General features: G+C 40.5%; 1 protein-coding gene across 6 annotated transcripts in view; it reads right to left on the bottom strand.

Moving 5' to 3' along the window:
- nhsl1b (NHS-like 1b) overlaps positions 1 to 19,806 on the bottom strand; it is a 95,339-nt gene that overhangs the window by 51,085 nt on the left and 24,448 nt on the right. For 2 of the 6 annotated variants that reach the window (XM_008397783.2, XM_008397795.2), the window contains exon 1: positions 6,711 to 7,932. The exons of the other annotated variants lie outside the window; for them this stretch is intronic. In XM_008397783.2, coding sequence (XP_008396005.1) covers positions 6,711 to 6,951 — 241 coding nt within the window. In that variant the 5' untranslated portion in view covers positions 6,952 to 7,932. Of the gene's footprint in view, positions 1 to 6,710; positions 7,933 to 19,806 lie in introns of those variants that run through there. 6 annotated transcript variants of the gene reach the window in all.

The following is a 19,806-nucleotide window of genomic DNA, read 5'->3' as shown; positions in this document are numbered from 1 at the left end:
CACACACACACACACACACACACACACGCACACTCACACACACACACACACGCGTGCTCGCTCTGTGTGGCAGCAGGCCAACTTCTACACTGCAGGAAACCGCTCAGAGACCAACCCCTCTCTCTCTCTCTCTCTCTCCCCCACTGATATTCCTGCCCAATCAGAGGGTGGATGTGATATTGAAGCATAGCCTCCATCTAAAACTCAACAACCACAAGTTTCCGTGTTGGTCTCTTTAGAGCAGCTAGATGAAGACAAAAATAAAAATGTAACATACTCATAGTATTAGGTCAACAAATTCAATTAAAATGAATTTAATAGCATGGAAAAAACATAAAGAAGGCGACACCGCCCACCCTGCGAAAGCGTTTGGGATATTGGTTGTAGACGAGAATCTGGGCAGTCAGCAGTTTGCAGTGAGACGGGCGCCCCAGTTTGAGACTGATCTTTTGTTCACTGATCAAATATAATCGCTTTAATCCTCACAATTCAACTGTTTGTTATCAGTTGCAGCCATGAGCTCGGTAGATTGCAAGCCCTACGAACTTGACTGCCACTTAACACAAAGATGAGGACAGAGTAAGTTTATTAAAGGGGCAGTATTATGTATTATGTTTGAGAAATCATTTAATGTCCCATGACAACAATTCAGAAATGCCCAAACGCTTGATCAAACAAAGCACCGCCTACTTCCACAAAGCTCCTCCTTGGAGCTTCAGTCTCCAAGCTGAGCTTTCGCTTCACACAGTATCCACCCCCCATTCACTTTTCCCCACACAGTTCCTCCAGACTAGCAGCAGCATCAATTAACAAAAACCTGGTGGAACTTCACGTCTGCTGAGCTTTTCATTCAAGCAACACTTGTAAATGGCACAATGGAGAGGGATTATTGTAAATACGGAGGAGCCCCTTAGAAAGACAATTTCAAGACGACAAATTGCGACGTCAAATTTCTTTTACATTATGTTTGACATATAAAGCATTTTTATAACTGAAGGCAACACAGTTGCAACTTCATAATTTGATACCTTGAAATTGGGTCTTTGTCTCTTTAAGCAGCAGCTCTTTCCCAGATAAAGGAAACATTACAAACTGCCGGTATTCAAATTATCTTGGCTTTAGTCTCAACTGTTTCTCAGGGATCTCACAGCTATTCGTCATTTAAATATGTGACCGAAACCCTTCAAGTTTTGGTCAGGTACTTAAAAAACCCAAAATCATTCAGAATGGGGGACGTTTGTTTGCGATGGTTACTTCAATAAGTCTCAAATGTCTTTGGATAATTTCATAGACTTGATCCTTTCTAGAGACCAACTGAAAAGCACTTCAAATTAAAAAAAAAAAAAAGAAAAATCAAGAACAACTGTGTGCTCTAAGTTCCCAGGTTATATAAAATATTCGGAGTACAGGTAAAATTCCTAGGAATCTCTATTTGAACACTACAAGAAATAACATAAAACAGTGTTATTTCAGTAGTGATTAAAGGGTTGAAACATCCTTTTTGTATTTGGCTCTCATAAACAAGCTAAGCCTTTGTCAATATGGCCTGTGGGCTCCCACTCATCTGCCTTGACCTCATGTCAGTAATTAGAGGCAGATCACCGAGTGAATGTCTAAGCGTGACAGCATGACTGTCAGCATGAAAAGACCGTAAAAACAGAGTCCCAACTAAAAACACATGTAAAATCTCTAAATAAACCCACCTGACTAGCCCGTAAAAAAAAAAAAAAAAAAACCCTCATCAAGCTGCCACTTTAACTGGAAAGTGCTCAGCCATAATGGCTTCGGTTTTAAGCATGTCAATAAAAATAAAAAAACTATGCCTCAAAGGCAACTGCTTCAGCTGAATTAAATCTCCATTCTCATGGAGCCGAAGCTGTAAAGGTAAGAGGGAAATTCTCTTCAAATATTATGAACCGTACCGACATGATCAACCTATTTAAAAACATTTCAAAGAACATTCAATTTATTTCTTTTTGATAAAGAGACCGATATCTCAACTCTAAAACAAAGTTGACTCAATAACACAATTGAAAAGAAAAGCACACTTAAATTAGGAATGTTTATATTTAAATTTTAACAGTAAAACAAAGAAAAATACCTTAAAAAGTAGTTTCTCTTTTTTATATTCAAATACGTACCAAAGACATTTTTGTTTAGATTATTCTTTGTATTCCCTTGCTCCAAAATAAAACATACTAAATTCACCAGTTAATGTTGCTCTACTACATGTAGCCTACATATTAAAAACTGCATGTTTTCCCTTTCAATTTCCATTTACAAAAGACAGTCATATATTTATAGGTATACACACACACACACACACTTTTTATTTACCTTTTTATGTAACTTTTAGATTGTATTTTCCACATACCATAACAAAAAACACAAGACAACTTGTGATAAGCAAGTTGCTATAGTTTACTTAGAAAATAAAATTGTACTGATTTTGTGTTTACTGTTTCTAATATGAGATTTGTTGTTCACCAACAACAACAACAACAACAACTAATTCCTCTCCTTCGTGTGGTAAAGTCTGCTATCTGATTCTTACAGGACATTCAGTAACAACTGGCACGGTTACACGTTTCCTGATTGGACAGGCCCTCCTACCTGTGGTTCCTGAAACTTTGATCAGACCGCAGTTATCAGCCTCCAGGATTCTCTCTTTGTCTCCAGATAAAACATCATAAGTCTTGGATCATAATGGCCCATACTAATGCTTATCAGAGTGCTTCACATCTACTCTTACATGCAGTGCTGCACAAGCACATTATGGTACGATAGCGTGAGCTTTGTGCGCTGTGTCAGTGCGTGATAAGAACAGGCAGATAAAAAACACAACAAGCTCCTTGAAGCAGGCATGAAAGTTCAGACATGCAAACAGGGGGAAGTTGAGGTATGAAACATATTTAGGCATAAAGGCCTCTTGGTTAAGCATGTTTTTTGGTAAAAAAATAAAAAATAAAATAAAAGAGTGGGAGAAAAAATATCATCTGTCCCAAAAATGACCCGACAAAGCTTTAGTTCAATTGTTGACAGTTTTTACGCTGTTGGATTGTGTTTTGTGACAACATCAATGGATTGGATCCTATTAAAATAAGCTGCCATTCCTCTATCCCCTTTAAAACTGAAATCCTGTTCAACAAATATAATCACTTGGCTTTTTTTTTCTTCTTCCCTTTCCATTGTTCGTCATCCATTTGTACCATTAGGGGGAAAAGATACCAGAACAATGAGACGCTCAGGAACGAAAACCAGAAAGAAAGATGCAACTTACCTACAGGAGGTGGCATTTTCATCAGCACATAAAAAAAAAAGACAAAAAACGGCAATTAGACAAGTTTAAACCAATGATTTACCCATTTTTTTCAAAGGAAGCGTGCATGTTTGCTATTTTAATCATCTATGCACAGCCTCATGCTGCATCCATGTACCGGGAAAAGGGCCACAATCTAAGATTTCCGTGTCTGAGTTTTAATGAGACCTTGCAGGTTTGTTCATATCTGCTAATCTGGATTTACAAATGTTCTACATGGTGAGGATGAGCTTATTTCAGTGTATGGAAATGTGTCCCAAATGCTCTAAGACTGTTATGCAAGAGTTTCAATAAGCATCTCACAAACCATCAGTACTGTTCCAAGCAGACACGGCCAAAAATGTATAAATACCTCCTTAATAACATTTATATGAGACCGAATTCTGGTTCTGATTGCAACAGCAATTCAGTGCCAAGGTATAGTGGCAATGTAGGTTAATCCGTGTTCTCGAAAATATTACCAGCCGAACCGACATACTGTAGATCCACAGAAAACCTCAAGCAAATACTACTAAGCCTCACAGCACCCAACTTTCATGTTAACATGTTTTGCATTTGGCAAAAGTCAAAGTCTTGACTCAGAATTTGACATCTGTTACATTTTATTTGATGACCTCATGTACTGTAGATAACAAACAGCTTTATGAGAGGCAATAATGTAGACAGGAGCACAGACAGGCGTCTAGATAAGGAAAGTTTAGCTTTAAGTTAGTTAGCCTTGACCTTTCCAAATAAGATTTTTTGAAGTTTGGCCTTATGGCGAGCAGAAATCAAGAAAATGTCCAAGCGTAAGTTCTGTTGTAATGATCAGATTTGTTTTTAACGCTGAAAATAACTCCAGCTTTCACAACAACTTGCCCGAGAAAATGTACAACTTCACCAGGAGAACCTACAGCAGCTTGTGCACCAAGGCGGCTCAGGAAGGTCAAATCGAGCCCGACCAGGAAACAATCAGCTGCATACCTATTACCGTGACAACAGAGGCAAACGCTCAAAAAAGAGTCAGGCAATAGGCTGCGCCAAAAATTGCAGGCTTTGAATCTGAAGGCAGTAATTTTAAAGCTATATTTACTCTGAGGCAGTGCGCATGGCGGCCCACGTGTCTAGTAATTGGTTCTGGTGCGTGCATGAATGTGATCTCCAGTTGTTACACATGCAAAAGTGGAGAATTACTCTAAAGTTTCCTTTGCAAAGAATACGGAGTATGAGTTGTCTGGATGAGAACAATTTTAGAATGACCTGTCTATGACTCCGACTCTGGCCTAGCATTAGCTATAAAAAGACATAACGGCACATAACAGAGAGACAGGAAGAGACAGAAGACAGAGGGCAGCGCTAGATTAAGCCACCAGACCATTTGAATGGCAGAAACAAAGGGTTGCAAATGTGATGCACGTCATTGTTAAAGGTCTGGCTAGTAAAAAAAAAAAAACAAAAACACCAAGCCTGGTCTTAGTAAGGAAATAAGTATAAGTTTTTACTGCCCTCAAGATTTGTAGCTTGCCAGTACAACAAAGTTATAACAGTAAAACTGAAGATTGAGCAGAAGAGTTATAGCTTTTTGAGGAACTACATGTGCCGTAAACATGGATGATGTAGACAGACTGCATATCAAAAGATTATGCAAGAAAATATTTATTTGGCTCTAAAGACACTTTAGGTAGTTAAAAATATTCCGGTTTAATAAAATCCTATTAAAAGCCGCACATTAGAGCAACAGTCAAGCAATGGAAATTCCAGTAACATTTCTAAGCAATCAATGTTCAAGAAACTTAAAACAATGTGTTATTTTTGCAACACATCGTTTGTCTGACAAACTGCTTGAAGTGGTTGGAATAATACCCCATTAGCCGTCAGTTTAATGTTTTATGATAAAAACATCCAACATAAGGAACAATTTAAGCTCCACCAGGGTGCTGCTCTTTGACTTACAGAAGCATTTCAAGCCCTCAAATTATTCAAGTTATGTGCATCTCCGAGCTGTTGTAGGAAATGGGCATGTTCGGACGCAACACAGAAAATTGAGATGTGCAATAAACAACAACAGCGGTGACAAGCTTCACATTCCTGTCATGTAACTTATTTCTAGATTAAAATGCTCTCATTTGTTCAGAGTGACAGATTAAAAATATGGTCCAATTTGTAGTAGCTGTCAAATCGAACAGGGACAGTTAGTCTAAGTGAGGACCAGGTTAAATCAGAGCGCTTCAGTACTATTCAGTACTAAATCACAAGAAGAGAAGATACATGATACTGGAATTACAAGAACACGATTAGATAAGATTTTAGCGTTCTTGAGAGAAATTGAAGAATCATCGGTTTTTTTTGTTCACATTTCTCAAAGTATTTGTAGTCGGTGCCAAATGATTCAGTCCAGGTTTCCATGTATGAAAACTTTCTTGGTTGTCTAATTCTGAGGTGAACTTCATTTAAACAAAATACTGAAAATGTTTTCTTTTGTTTTCCCAAAAAAACTAAAGTTGTAAAGTATTGATAGCTGTGGCATAAGGAAAGCTTGTTCAGTGTAGAATGATTCTGTATCTTTAGTTTTTGAATTAAAGAGGATCAAATGCAGTCCTACTGTAATAAAAAAAAAACTGTCAAATAGTTCTTAATCTAGTACTGATACACTGTGTGACTGAATTTAGCCACATGAGATACTTGCGCTATTCTCACGTTGATCTGTATCTTGTCTGACACACCAAAATATTTGAGGCATTGCAGGACCATTGGCTCTTACTAAACCATTAGGTGGGTTATTATGGAGTAAATTTAGTGCATTTTCCATGAAGGGTTCAAGACAAAGCTACAGTTACAACCACTGTCCTATAACTCTCAGTGACAGCTGATTGATGTATGAGCCAAGATACAATAGGTGTATAACTGGACTAATCCCAGGCATAACACCCAAGAATCTCTATGAGAACTAGAAATGACATTTTCACGTCAGCCAAGATGGCCAAATAGGAAGCATAAACTCATCCATTTAGTTCACTTGTTCACAATAGTCAACCATCCAAAGATGACCCTCTGCCTGACACCAAACTCTGAGTAGTACCAGGCTGTGACACAACCATTTACATGACGTCACCTTCTTCCGGTCGGACAAGTCTTTATTTATCAATCGCACACACACGCGCACGCACAGAGCCCTCTTTCACCGCCAACTCGATGTCCACCCTCTAAACCAAACAGGGCTCCCACTCACTCGCCATAGCAACAAGGAAGTGCAGGTTGTAAACACACAGAGAAAGAGGCAGTAAACAGACAGATGTGTTTCTATATTTACTTTTCCGTATAAATAAAATGATTGAATCACTGGTTTTAGGGAGAACGAGAACGACTGCATGGGCATTTATTTTGCTTTTTAATGGTCTCTCTTCATTCTCACCTATTTTGTGCTGAGGTCTGTACACCCAGTTGTCATCGTCCTCGGCTTCGTCTTTTTGCGGCATGTGAAGATGAGTGCGTGAGCGCGAGCGGCGGTTGGGAACCAGATGGAGATCGCTTTGACTGTGGAAGAAGCGTCTCCCCTGGTGGGAGAGGGGGGACATGTTGAGCCAACTGAGAGCCCGCGACAGCCCTGCCGGCTTTTCCTTGTGGAATGAAGCGGATCGCCGGTCTCCTCTCATATTTGCTCGGAGAGGCAAGTTTAGGAGGAGGTCAGATGAAATAGTTTAAGGTAATTAGCCTCCTTGGACACTAATCCAGCGGTTGAATGTCTGTTTTAGGAGTAGCTCCAAATATTAAGGGAAAGCAATCCAAATCCACACACATTCCAATCAGATTCCACATTGAGGAGTAAATTAGTTTCAGGAGGAACTTCATCCATACTCCACATCACGACTTCGACTCGGCAGCTCCCAACTTTCGACCCCGTTCACATCATCCTCCTTTCACAAACTGAAATTCTTTCTTCAAACCATCCTTCCACATCTCTTCCGTTTCTTTTTGCCTTACGTCTTTGGGCATGATTCCAAAACCCAAGGGAGTAATTAGGCAATCCAGTTAGCTGGAAAAAACATCCAGCCCTCTATGCAGGCTTTCCGTTTAAAAAAAAAAAAAAAAAGGGTGGGGAGAGAGATTTCCAAACTTCAAGAAGATAATGTTCAATCACAGCGAACTGGCAGTTGTAATTTACAACCACGCGTGTTTTCCAGTGCTGTTACCTCACATTGCTGGAGCTCATTAGGTGACACACAATCCGTCAGTGCAGCGGCAGACGAAGACGTTAAGAAGTGTCAGTCTCCCTGGGTCTATTCCCAGCCTGATGAAGGTATTTGCATGCTCACAGGAGAGCAAAAACACAGTCACATATCTTATCCTCCTGCCAAATAAAGATCTCTCGTCTTCTCCCGATTCTTCTTGTTTTCTCCTCCAGTATTGAAGATGCTGGTAAAGGACGAAGAGGTGAACCAAGCATGAGAAGAGTCTTTTGCAAAATAAAGAAGAGAAACAGAAAGTGCTGCAGGCGTTGGTAGCCACCAAGTTCAAGACTGACCAATCAGCTGATCAGCGCCTGAGATAAGAGTATCAGGAAGGCTGCACCTGCTGCACGCCCCAAAAAAACTCCAGACGGTTTTAAAAAAGAAAGCTCAGTCTGCTGAGGATTCCCAGAACTTTCTGCTCCTGGAGAGAGCAGACTGCAAGTGTATGACTGTGAGGAGCTGCTGGGAGTACACCCAACCCTAAAACACACTAAACTGAAATATGAGTCAGCCCTTCCCTTCTTCCTTATTTCCTGCCTTTCTGTTTTTCTGCAATCCCTGATCTCCGCCCTTCTCCCTCATCTGATAGCCAGCATGGCAACCACTCCCCACACCCTCCTTCGCACCTTGTTTTGCCCCTTCTACCTTTTCTGTTTGCTCTCCGTGTTATTCATGCTCTCCAGGCTCCTGCTTCCCTAATAAACCTGCATTTTGCCGCAGGACAATTCAAAATCCCGTAAAAGCTCTCTGCAGCTGGTATGCACTGCATGTTAAAGGCATGCAAAAAAAGTGTCTTATAGGTCACAGCATGTTTTGGTAGCTGGCTTCAGCTCACTAACATGCAGGGAGCAACTGGAATACCAGGGTAGTTTAAAAATCAACCAAATACAAAACACTTCTCATAAACACAAAATCACACACAGACCCTCAGGTACAACGCCTCCTACAATATTTATTAGGGAGGTGGAGTTTTCCCACCCCACTGTGAATGCAGAACAGACATGTGACCACCAAGGTGCGACAGCAGGTTGTTTGTTCAAAAACCAGTAGTCTGTCAGTTTCACAATGTTAAGTAAACTCAACCATAAAAAAGTTAGTGGATTACTTGTTGTTGTAAAATAATCTGCATCTTTAAGACACTATGTTCCATCTCGGGATGGATCGGTTACGTTGCTGAAAGCCGATTCCTCATTCGGTGTAGTCGTGTAGAGTAAACCAACACTCCAGAACTCGTTGCTCATTCGGGCTCATCACATTAATTTTTACTTTTTTGTTTTTCACTTTAAATCAGAAAATAAGTAAACATAGCTGTGCAGACAAGTTCTCAAATGGTAACCATCAGGAACAAATTCCATATTAATATACAGTGACAGATATGGCTGTGTTTAAAGACCTTTGTTCAGAGTGATGACACATGAGGCCACAGTCCTTTAATATTTAACCAGGACTATTTTCTATTGAGCGGAGACAGAGGGATCAGTTTGGTTGGCGTTGGAAGACTAATAACTAACAGGCCATTATGTTGATGAGGAAATTATCTGGTTCAAACATACAGGCATTAGACAGGGTACACTCAACACAATGGGTCCAAAAACAAAAAAAGAACAAAGTGCAATTTCCTTCAAAGCCAAACACCCCCCTAGAGAACAAGAAAGCTGAGAAGGTCAGCATCCTAGTTCAACCCCCTACTTCATTTTTATTTCATGAAACGTACAAGCAGTGCCAATAATCAATATAAAAATCGATACCAATGGCTGGATCTTTGCGCAATGCACATCCGGTCAATACTGGGTTGGCTTTAATGCTCAGGTACAGAAAAATGCAATAAATATGTTGTCAAATTGACAAACGTCTGACTATGTCACCATTTGTCACTTTGACATGGCTTAAAATAAAGCAGTTTGCAAAAGCTTTTATGAAGACTGACATGAATCTGTATTCATCCCTTTTTAAGCGCATACCCCCAAATAAGGGCGAGGTTTGGCTAGGTGAGAGTTAATCAGAGAAGCAGCCAACAGGCCTGTGGTGAACGTGAGGAACTGGAGCCACAGAACGAGATCCAGGGCACAAGAACTGACGTGTCCCTCTGGGATTAATAAAGTATATTGGTTCATTCACTCATCAGCTTCCTCTGTAGGATAGCTGGGAGTCAGACTTGTAAATAAAAATAACCAGCTCTGTCACCTTAGGGAAGTTGCAAAGCATCCTGGGCATGCTCTGGCTCGTCCCACTGGGAGGAGACCCCGGAACAGACTCAGAACTTTCAGGAGGAACTTGATGTTCCTTCTGGCCTGGGAACACCGTAGGATCCCGAAGAATGAGCTGAAGAGAGTTATTAGGATGGGGAGCTGATTGGTACAATAAGCATAGGAAGTTATCCATCAATGGAGGCTCAACACAGCTGTCCTGGAGTCCACTCCTGGTCTGGTCCATTTACTTCATATCTTCCCTCTTCTCTCTCTGACCCCTGGCTTGTCTGCTAAACTGTCTAATAAAGGTATTTTTTGAAACTAGAGATACTTCTGGGTAATTTCCAACACAAATTAATTAGAAGATAATATCTAATACCATTGAGGGTAACAGAAAATATTTAGGACATAGTTGAAAAAAAAAATCTAACAATAATTTTAAGGTAGAGGAAACTTTCAAGTTTTTTGGTTTCATCAGTTGAAATTTTTGAAAAACTACTCCTGTATAATGTTGCTTCATTCCTGCTCCACGGGAGAAGATGTAAAGAATCACATGCTGCTGCTCTGTGTGCAGTAAAAAATAATAATTAAAAAAAATAAATCATACCAGTATAATGAGACTTTTTAACAAGACCTCTGACCGTGCAAGTTGCCGTAAAGAAAGTATGCATGTTCAGGTAAATGCCGACGGGCTTGTGATTATATCAGCACAGACAGTTAGCTGTGTTTACCCAGGAGAGGACACATGCCTTAGACACGTACAAGATAAACTCCAAGGATTTCTTTCTGGATCTTACCTCCATGATATCATAAGAATGGAGACAGGTTAATCTGAATTACTGGATAATTAAAGAAATTAAAGGATATCTAAAGATTAGCAGGATCCTAAGAAATGCAATATAAACATCAAAAACCTATTATTTGGTGACATTAAGACAATTATCGTAATTTGCAAAAAAAAAAATACAATAATTCAGATTCACTTTTGAATTCACCGACTATCTGGATTACACAAGAAAATCCTTCTAATTTTAGCCAACATAAAAGCGGCCCTGCTAAACTGACTAAATTACATATTGAGCTAAATAAACACCCCCAAAGATCAAAATATATCAGCTACTCCATGCACGCCCTCTTCACTTCTGCACGACACAAATGGCGACATGCGAGAGCGATCTGGTTGCAAGGTAACTCAATCCAACACAAGAGCAACCGCTGACACTAAATACACCCCTGATCAGACGCTTCTCTAAAGGATAAACATCACTTCCTGAGCTTTACGAGTGAAAAAACAGCCCACAGAAGTGCATCCGCACGTCCGCAATTGTCTCATCCACATAGAAGCCCTGGCCTGGCGTCCCTGCCAAGTTTCAAATCCCAGCAAGTCGAGTTCGTCTCTCAGCAGCAGCACGTCTCCAGAGCCAGTTAAACACAGGGGTTCAAGCTGCACCGCAGAGGAAACCTTTTATTACCCCTGAGCACCTCGCATTTACAGGGACGGTTTACGTGGGAGCCTGCGCTGGTGCGAGGCCGTTTCTGTCCAAGACCGCGTGTGGGAACAAAACTCACAAAAGCAGAAAGCGACAGAGTTGGTTGACTGTTTTTATTTTTGCATTGTGGGTGCAGATTTTCACACTATTAACAAAACGCTGCCTGACGTACGACAAAATGAGAAGCTAGACATCTGCCTTTAATTAAATGCCACAATTTATCTGGCCTTCGCTTACCCCCGCCTGTATCTCAAGAAATCTATGCTCGTGTTCGTTTCTGCACATGCCATAAATGTGACAGCTTTTTTCTTAACTGCAGAGTAAACAAATCTACAGTAGGAAGCTGAGAAGAACAACGCAAGGCAATAAAAAATAAGCTAATCCTAAATTGTTGCAACATGTTGTATGAAAACTGACCATGATTTATAAAAAATTTAAATTAAAAAATGAAAAAAACACTGCATGTTATGGATTATGCAGTTCTCTCGTGGGTAGAACTTGCTTTGCAGGCGATTGAGTAGTTATATTTACACCACGTCACATACATGTAATTGATATGTTCAACACTATTCCTGTTTTTCTTGCATGTCATAAATTGCCACGTAGTAAACTGTTCTATAATCAGGTGAGAGATTCTGCAACTTAAAGCCACCGGAGGCCCTGCAGGGCTTGTAGCTAAGCAACAACCCTCTGATGGCAGACAGGAGGGCTGCTCTGCTCTCTCGTCTTTCTCTCTATATATATATACATATACACTTATATAGAAGTAAGTAAAACTCATTAAGAAGGATGTTTGTTCAACTATAACAAGAGGAAAAAAAATATCTTAAGCTTACAATCTGGTTTCCATGGTATTTCGAAACTAATCGAGCCCACAGCCTCACAGATCCTCTATCGTACTTCTCACTGGAGATAAGTTGTCTATCCACATATTTTTTATTAATTTTACACCAAACCCATCTGGACATTTGTTTCCAAAAAGCTCAAGATTTTTTTTTTTTTACTGTGTTACAATTTATGAATGCGTAACAGAGATTATATAGGCACATTAAAGTGTAAGCCTCTAAACTTGAATCTCTGAATACTTTTTACATCCTTTATATGCAATTCCCTTTTCCAAACACATGGTGGCACTACTCGTTTAACTTTACTTGTCCCAAACTCTCTTGGGCAGTCACTTCAGTAGTATATTACCTTAATAGAAAGTCAAATGGGCCAGAAAATATCTGCAGATGCTGGTCTTTATTCATTTATCCATGTTGAGCACCACAAAATTAGGCTTCAGTTCATAAACAACGAAGGCCTGGAGGGAATAAAGTTTGTTTATTTACAAGACCCTCTGTCTGAGTGTGTGTTGTGTGACGATAGCAATCTATAGTGGGTGATAACGCAGTTATTTCAAACATTTAGGGCCTATCTATGGCCTCGGTGGAATAGCACTTATAAAATCACACACGCACACACTTTGGGTTTTGCGGAGTTGTTAAATGTTGACCACACTTCTGGAAACACCAAGGTCAACATGCGTCACCCCAGTTTGGAGAAATCCCTACTTCGTCTGGCCATGTGCTTGAAATAGCTCAAATCCAGCGGTCACACACTAGTGTTGCAAGAAAACAAATGTATATATCTATATGTGATGTTCTCACATTAGAACACAATGAAGAGAAGTCCTGCAGCTACAAACCTTTGACCTCTTACTTGTGACCCCAACTTGACAACAGACTCACAGCTGCTGCTCAGTATATGCGTAGACATGTGGCTGTGTGTATTTTAACAGTTATGCACTGAGGAGCTATGGATACTGGACCATTTTATGTGTCTAAACACTCTTGTACTTCCTTCAGACAAAGTTGTGTGTTTCTAAGACCTACATCTGAGAAGTAGCAAAGTGCAGCAAAAAGGTCTGGAAGCAGTTCAAATATACAGAATCTGTTCCGGGTAAAAGGTTTGTTCATGATACTGCTCCCCGCCCCGAGTATATTCGGCTAAATATTCTGACATGCAGGCCGTCTGAACAAAAGACGAGACGACAGCTCTGAGGTTAATCTTAAAAAGAACAGAAAGGAGTGGCGCTCCAGCTTATAGGACAAATGAACTCCGGTAATCCGAGTACACCCAGCAGGGCCGCGTCCAGCGGTTGAAGCAAGAGAAAGGGCGCGGCCGACTATGCATTCCTGATCAGTCAAGCCTGAGCGGAGGGGGCCAGACCGATGGACCTGTAGCCAGATGTGTTCTGCGTGGGCTTTGCGTGTTCACATACATTGTATGTTTCTGGTTAAAGTCTGGCTATTTTAGGAAGAATATGGGGCTGCGGTAGAGAGGACTGATATTTAGCATTCATAAACACACTGTCGTCATTTTTACCAATCTCTTTGCACTTCTTTGTTATAAAGCACAAATGAAAAGTAACTTGCTTCCTCAAGCAACAACAGTTGAAATCCGAGGAGGAGGTCCGAATCAAGCACGCAGCACTTAAAAATGTTCGGCACCCTGACTTGTTTGACTGTGTCAAAGGAGTTCCTGTTTGCACGCATCATCTAAAGAACAACGTGTTTGTCATTGCTACAGTATTCACCTGGGCTTGTGCCATCCTACTGGGTGGTTGAACCTGTTTTAAACTTCACTCAGTGGAAAAAAACAATCACAACAGCTTACATGAACTTATGAAATCAGCTCATTTGAAGGGCTGTGTAAGGCTTGACTGTATGCTAATGTGGGGCATTTCAGCCATTTGATGCAGGTGTCTTGGAACAGGGACAGTTTTAGATCATTTTAGGAGATAAAACACTAAAATAAAACCTCTTGAAATTAAACATAAGACAAGACAAGAAAAAAATTGAAAGCAAAAGTCAATATGTGTAACCGAACTGGAAGAAACCAGAATCAGATACAGTAACCTAATCATGACTCATCATTACTTCAATATAAGAAGGAAATACAGTAGAAACACCAACAGGTGTGCCATTACAGTCTATGGCTAACTGGGTGAATGATAAACTTGTTCATAAATCTTGTGACTATTGGACAGGGAGAAAAATCTGGAACTTGGTTCCCTGTAACATTTAGATGCGTCTTTGCTTTAATAAACCCAGATAAAATGATGAGGTTGCTAGCAAGACTCTGTGGGACTAAGGAGGCAAATAATTCAGACGCTTTGGTCCAGGCGTACGTCTGCAGTACGAGTTTCCCGGGTCTTGAGGGGCTGGAGTTTGAGAACTGGAGACGGGCCAATTGAAAACAGACGCTACCAAGTCAAGCACTCATCAACACACTTTGGTTTGTAAGTAGTTACTAAGTGTGTGAAGACATGCTTGCAGTTTGTTCAGGCTGTGAGAGAGAGCAAGACTTTCATCAGGTAACAGGAAGGCTAAACAGAGGAGCTAAGTTGCTCTGGTTTACCATTTTGAGCATTCAATCGTTGCAGAGTTGTAACAGTAGCGTCTTATATTTTAAATAACTTACAGCCCTAATTGAGCTCCAAAAACTGCCGTCCAACAAAGCTGACCTATTAATTGTTTACTAGAAAAAATACTTTTTATTGGTTCAAGCCCATGTCTCAAAAAGGGCAAATGAAAAAAAAAAAACTATTAGAGTTGGAATAATGGTTCATGATTAAATTTTTAATAAAAAAAAAAAATAATAAAGTTATTAGGATGTTTTAGAAAACCAGAGTACATAGCGCCCCGGTATGAAACCAAAGGACAAACTTGATCTGTGTGTTTGCCACAGAGCTACTTTGGTTACAAAGCCAGCGGATCTGTGGTTGCACTCCAATAATGCTGAACTTGTTACAGTGGTTATGAAATATAAACAACACTCATATTTCCAGCATTTCTTGAGAAGAGTCTTTTGAAACAGAAAATCCCATCCCATAATTTAATGTGTTAATTCTTTTATTGCAAAAAGTCAACTAAAGAGTTGAATTGTCTAATTGTTCAGTAACTATTTGAGGCAATAGCCACGTTTCTAGCAGCAAGATAAAAACAAAGCCTTTTTTTTTATCATGCTGTACTACCGCTGTTGCTGCACCCTGTCAGTCAGCTGCCTGTAAGAAGGCTTCTTTACAATTTTAGTGTTTAAAAGAAAGACAAATTTGGCTGTTTTGAAATATTTGTTGTCAGCACAGGAGTCACGGGGAGCCCATGCTTGGTCTACGGGTCAGTTAAATAGGCAGACAAGGGTTAAGGAAAAGTTCAGCTCATGTGCTGACAGCCAATTTGGCAACCCACCAGGAGTCAAATCTGGCAACACGCCCATCAAATCCCAGAGGGGCCTGCTTTCTGCTGTGTGTCTGACAGGCAGTGTGAGTCAAAGGGTGGGGGAAATACCAAGCACACAAAAAAAAAGACCAAATACCCTCTTAAACAGAAGGGAAAAGCACCAAAAGAACAATGAGGGAAAAGGTGTTTTTGCAATCGGGACGTGAAGGCTAATATTTTCCAAGTGTTTTCATTTATAAAGCATTTTTAACAAGCATACAAGCGGCGAGAGGAAAACTAATAAAAGCCAGGATGTGTGAAGTAACAGTAGCAGAGTTTGTGTGGTCCTCGTCAACAAAACACTACCAACAATTATTCTGTTGGTGTTAACAGAGCCATAGAAAGAGGGTAAGACTCATATGTAGTAATAATAAAATGCAAAACAGACAAAGAATAGAAGAGACAAAAAAAAAAAGAGATAAGGAGTGACACACAGAATTATGCTGATTAGGCAGGCGGCAGGCCGACCGTTACAGAGACAAAAGGGGCTTGACTCAGTCTGGCTTTGTGCCGTCTACAGCTGGGAGCTGTCAAATAAACACACACGCACGCCCGCACACACAGAGTAAGCCTACCGTTACTATAAACTCTTCCCTCCTTATCTGGGTTCACATCAATACATCAACCATTCACAAACTTCACAAAGCTGGACTGAGATCAGCTTTAATTTACCAATACGCTCACATAAACATACAAGTTCAGGCTCATTCCTGTCTGCAGCAGCAGCAGCTCCACGCTGCTGGCCGACTTTCCTCCTTCCCGATCCAAGAGGCTCTTCGGCAGCCAATCTTCCTTAGAGGAGGACTTAAGGGCACAGCTGAGATCAGATCCTGGATGTGCTGCCTGCCAGCCGTTACATGCTGGGATTATAAGGAACATTGCACACAAACTGCAGGAGTAATAGCAAGCAAGCAAAGTAATGAAGGCAAAGAGGGAGTTCATATGATTAACAACGTAAAAAGCTGCTAAACGGGCCTCAATCCCCCGCCCCTTTATGTCCGCCCTCTGTGTATAGTTCACCTAAGGTTGATTTTTTTATTTTTCTTTACAATAAATCTCCCCAAAAAACAGATCAGTTTCAACATTTTCCCTCTTTCTGGACCTCTCTCTTCCTCATTATACGCTTCCTTTGTTCCCACACAGTCTCTCAATTCGGGGGAGGAACATAAACTCTCGGCCCACCTCGGACTCCGAGCCAAAGGCCACTGGTTGCGACCACCCGCCCACCCACAGCGCGGTCGGCGCAGCAGGGTTTTCCATGCGAGTCTCTGTGAGCGCGTTTCCTTGCAGCTGCCCTTCTTCACGCCCGACTGCATGCATGCGTGTACCTGCGCCGGCTTACAGGTGTGCGTCTGCCTACAGGCGTCTGTGTAGTTGTTTGTTCAAGCTCTGCTCCCCACCGTAATAACAGCACGCACAGGTTGTCGTTACAGGCTGGACAAAAATCATTGTTTTACTTTAATAAAATAGTGGGGACTGAAATTATAGCCGTCTAAGATTGGCACTGTGTGTTTTTCATCGGGTCTCGGGTTCCATCGGTTTGTTGGCCTCCTCTGGGGCACCTTGCCGTTTTCAAACCAGCTCAGATTTCGGGGATTTTTGAGAAGAAAACATCTATTAGAGGTGGGTTGACATATCTGTTATTCATGGGTAATCTTTGCTTGGAGGAGCAGATGAACAATGAAAATCATCTTTCCACCTTAACTAAGATTTTGCTGCTTGTTCCACTGAACCTAATTCAAAGTTGAAGGTCTTTTTTTATTATTACTGAAAGCTTTTTAAGTGTTTATCTAAATGTTATTGAAACTAATAATAGATAAAAGGGAAACATAGTTACTGCCAGATTACCTTATTTAAATAAGTGACGTTCCGATCATTTTGGCAGATGAAAATCGGATAATTTTTTCCCAAAATATTTCTTCCGCTTTAGTTAGAAACTGAAAACCTCCTCCTCTTATGCCACTAAATTCCTCACCAAATGCATTTTACTTGATGTGCTTCCTAGTTAAAATCAGATTAAGGTCAGAAAACATGCCTTAATGTTTTCTGATCATTAAAGCAGGAATCATGCAACATCATTTATGTTTCATCCTCTAACACGAATGCTCATTTAATTAGCTGGTAACACCAGAGTTAATAACCTGTGGGTGCAGAGAGAGGTTCCTATGGTAGCCAACAGCATTGAAGCGGACAAGCAGACACATGCAAACACACACTTTGAATCATTATAAGGGGATGAAAAACCCTAAAGACACTTTGGAGGTAAAAACATCCATCGGTCAATGAAACCATTTTCCCCTAAATATGGAGGGGGGAAAAAAAACGATCCGTCTCACACACATCCTGACAGATAACTGGAAACTAGTTATATAAAATGAAATCCTTACTTTTCGGATGAAAACCTATGACAAGCTAATAAAAAAAAACTAAACAGAGTAGAGTTAAACTGATCTTCAATAAGCAAAACACTGAAAAAGACACAGATATATTTACATACGCACAGAACATATTCCTTGTTTGTCCAATTGGGAAAACAGAAAACAAGCAATCCAAACAGGCAATGATGTCACAGACCTGTGAAAAACAGAAAAGAAAAGAAAAAAACAGGATGCCCACTCAACACCTTCCTGACCCCCCGTGCACCGCCCAGATGCTTAAGGTCTCAGAGTTGAGGTTTCCACTTCCTTAAGAAAAAAAAACCCACTTCTTTTCCCCATGTGAAAATAATGGGATGGGCAGTAAATCTGGATCCAAGTGACAAGTCAGACTGGTTGGACGAGTCAGCTGGAGCTCGAGACTGCCGGCGGGAGAGGGAGACATGAAGACGAGCAGCGTGAAGAGGAGTGATGTGGGTCATAGGGGTGTGAGAGCGGGTCAGAGCACTGCAGCGAGGAAGCGTTTTATGACTCAGCATGAATAACGGATTCTCTCTGGGCAACTCCTAAAGGCTTTCCAAATGTACCCGACGTTAAAGATAATGACCTGACAGATAACAGGTTTTGTTTTTAGTTTTTGCTCCCATGTCAGTGAAGATACCCAACGGGTAATTTCCAGTTCACGGTATTTGACTACATCCACTTTATGGTCTTTTAATTATTCTGAATAGTTAGAAAATCAGCTCCGCATTTTGGCTCGGCAGCCACCGCCGAAGCATCTGGGAAAGCATAAATGACAGAGTTTCTGTTTTTCCTTTAACATCTGGCTTTCTACAAAGATAAAAACATCCCGATTCAAAAGAGTGCACTGCAGAGTGTGAGTGGCTAATCTCACAGGACTACAGAGTGTCAGATAAATAAAGCACTTACCTATTGAGATGTGGAGGAAGGGTCAAAGAGAGGTCAGACGAAAGCAGGGTGAAGTTCATGTGGAGAGAAAAAAAAAGTCTGTTTATTTGTAAGATGCATTGGTTCAAATGTATAATGTGTGTCCTTTTGAACTTGACAGGAGATAAATGTCACTGCAAACTGGGGCAAGGCTAGCCTGGGTATGTTACAGAAAATCAAAGAAAATACACTAAAGAACCTCAACACTTTACTTAAAAGGAAAAATATATAAAAAGAAAAAAAAAGGCAAAACACAATTTTAAATCAGTTAAACTGAGCTTTAACTTAACTGACAATGATCAGGTGAAAATTTAAAACCAAAAACATTTGTGTCCGATCCACAAGATTTTATAAGATTTTGTAGTTTAATTTCACATTTTCAGTTAATCCATTTTTTTTTTCCAAACTAGCATTAGCAAAATTAGCAACTAAGCAATTGGCTATTATACATGTAGACTATTATTGCTAGCAAATATCACATCCATGGCTCCAACCCCTGTTTTAACCATGTGACCTGATGCGGACCAAAGAGAAGCAGCAAAAGCAAATGAGGTGGATTAGCTGTGCTTCAGTCAGAGGCCTCATCAGATTTGCTACAAGACTGACTGCTACTGGAGACTCTCCTTCCCCACTGCACCTCTACCCACAATGACTCTTTGAAGCTACCTGGATGAAATGACTCACGACATCATTAAATTTTTGGATCTGAATCATTGTCATAAAAATACTACTGCTACTGTCATCCAACCTCTTATTCATACAGTGAAGGACAGCTTTTTTTGTTTTTTGTTTTTTTACGAGCAACATTTGTAAACTATACATGAAATCAATGTAACAGCATCAGGAAATGCAGCTGCATTTCTAAATCTAATCGGACAGTAGCAACACAGCAAGCAGCCGGCACATATAGAAATACAAACTCCCGGATGTGAAATATGATCTCTGAGTCAAGCCTTCTGTGTGCAAAAGTTAAATAGTTCATGATGTCGAGGCCTATACAAGCTACATTGATGCT

The sequence above is a fragment of the Poecilia reticulata genome, linkage group LG21 (genome assembly GCF_000633615.1).
Source record: "Poecilia reticulata strain Guanapo linkage group LG21, Guppy_female_1.0+MT, whole genome shotgun sequence".
NCBI lineage: Eukaryota > Metazoa > Chordata > Actinopteri > Cyprinodontiformes > Poeciliidae > Poecilia > Poecilia reticulata.
Note: the sequence above shows the minus strand (reverse complement) of the source record. Positions and strands in the feature narration are given on the sequence as shown.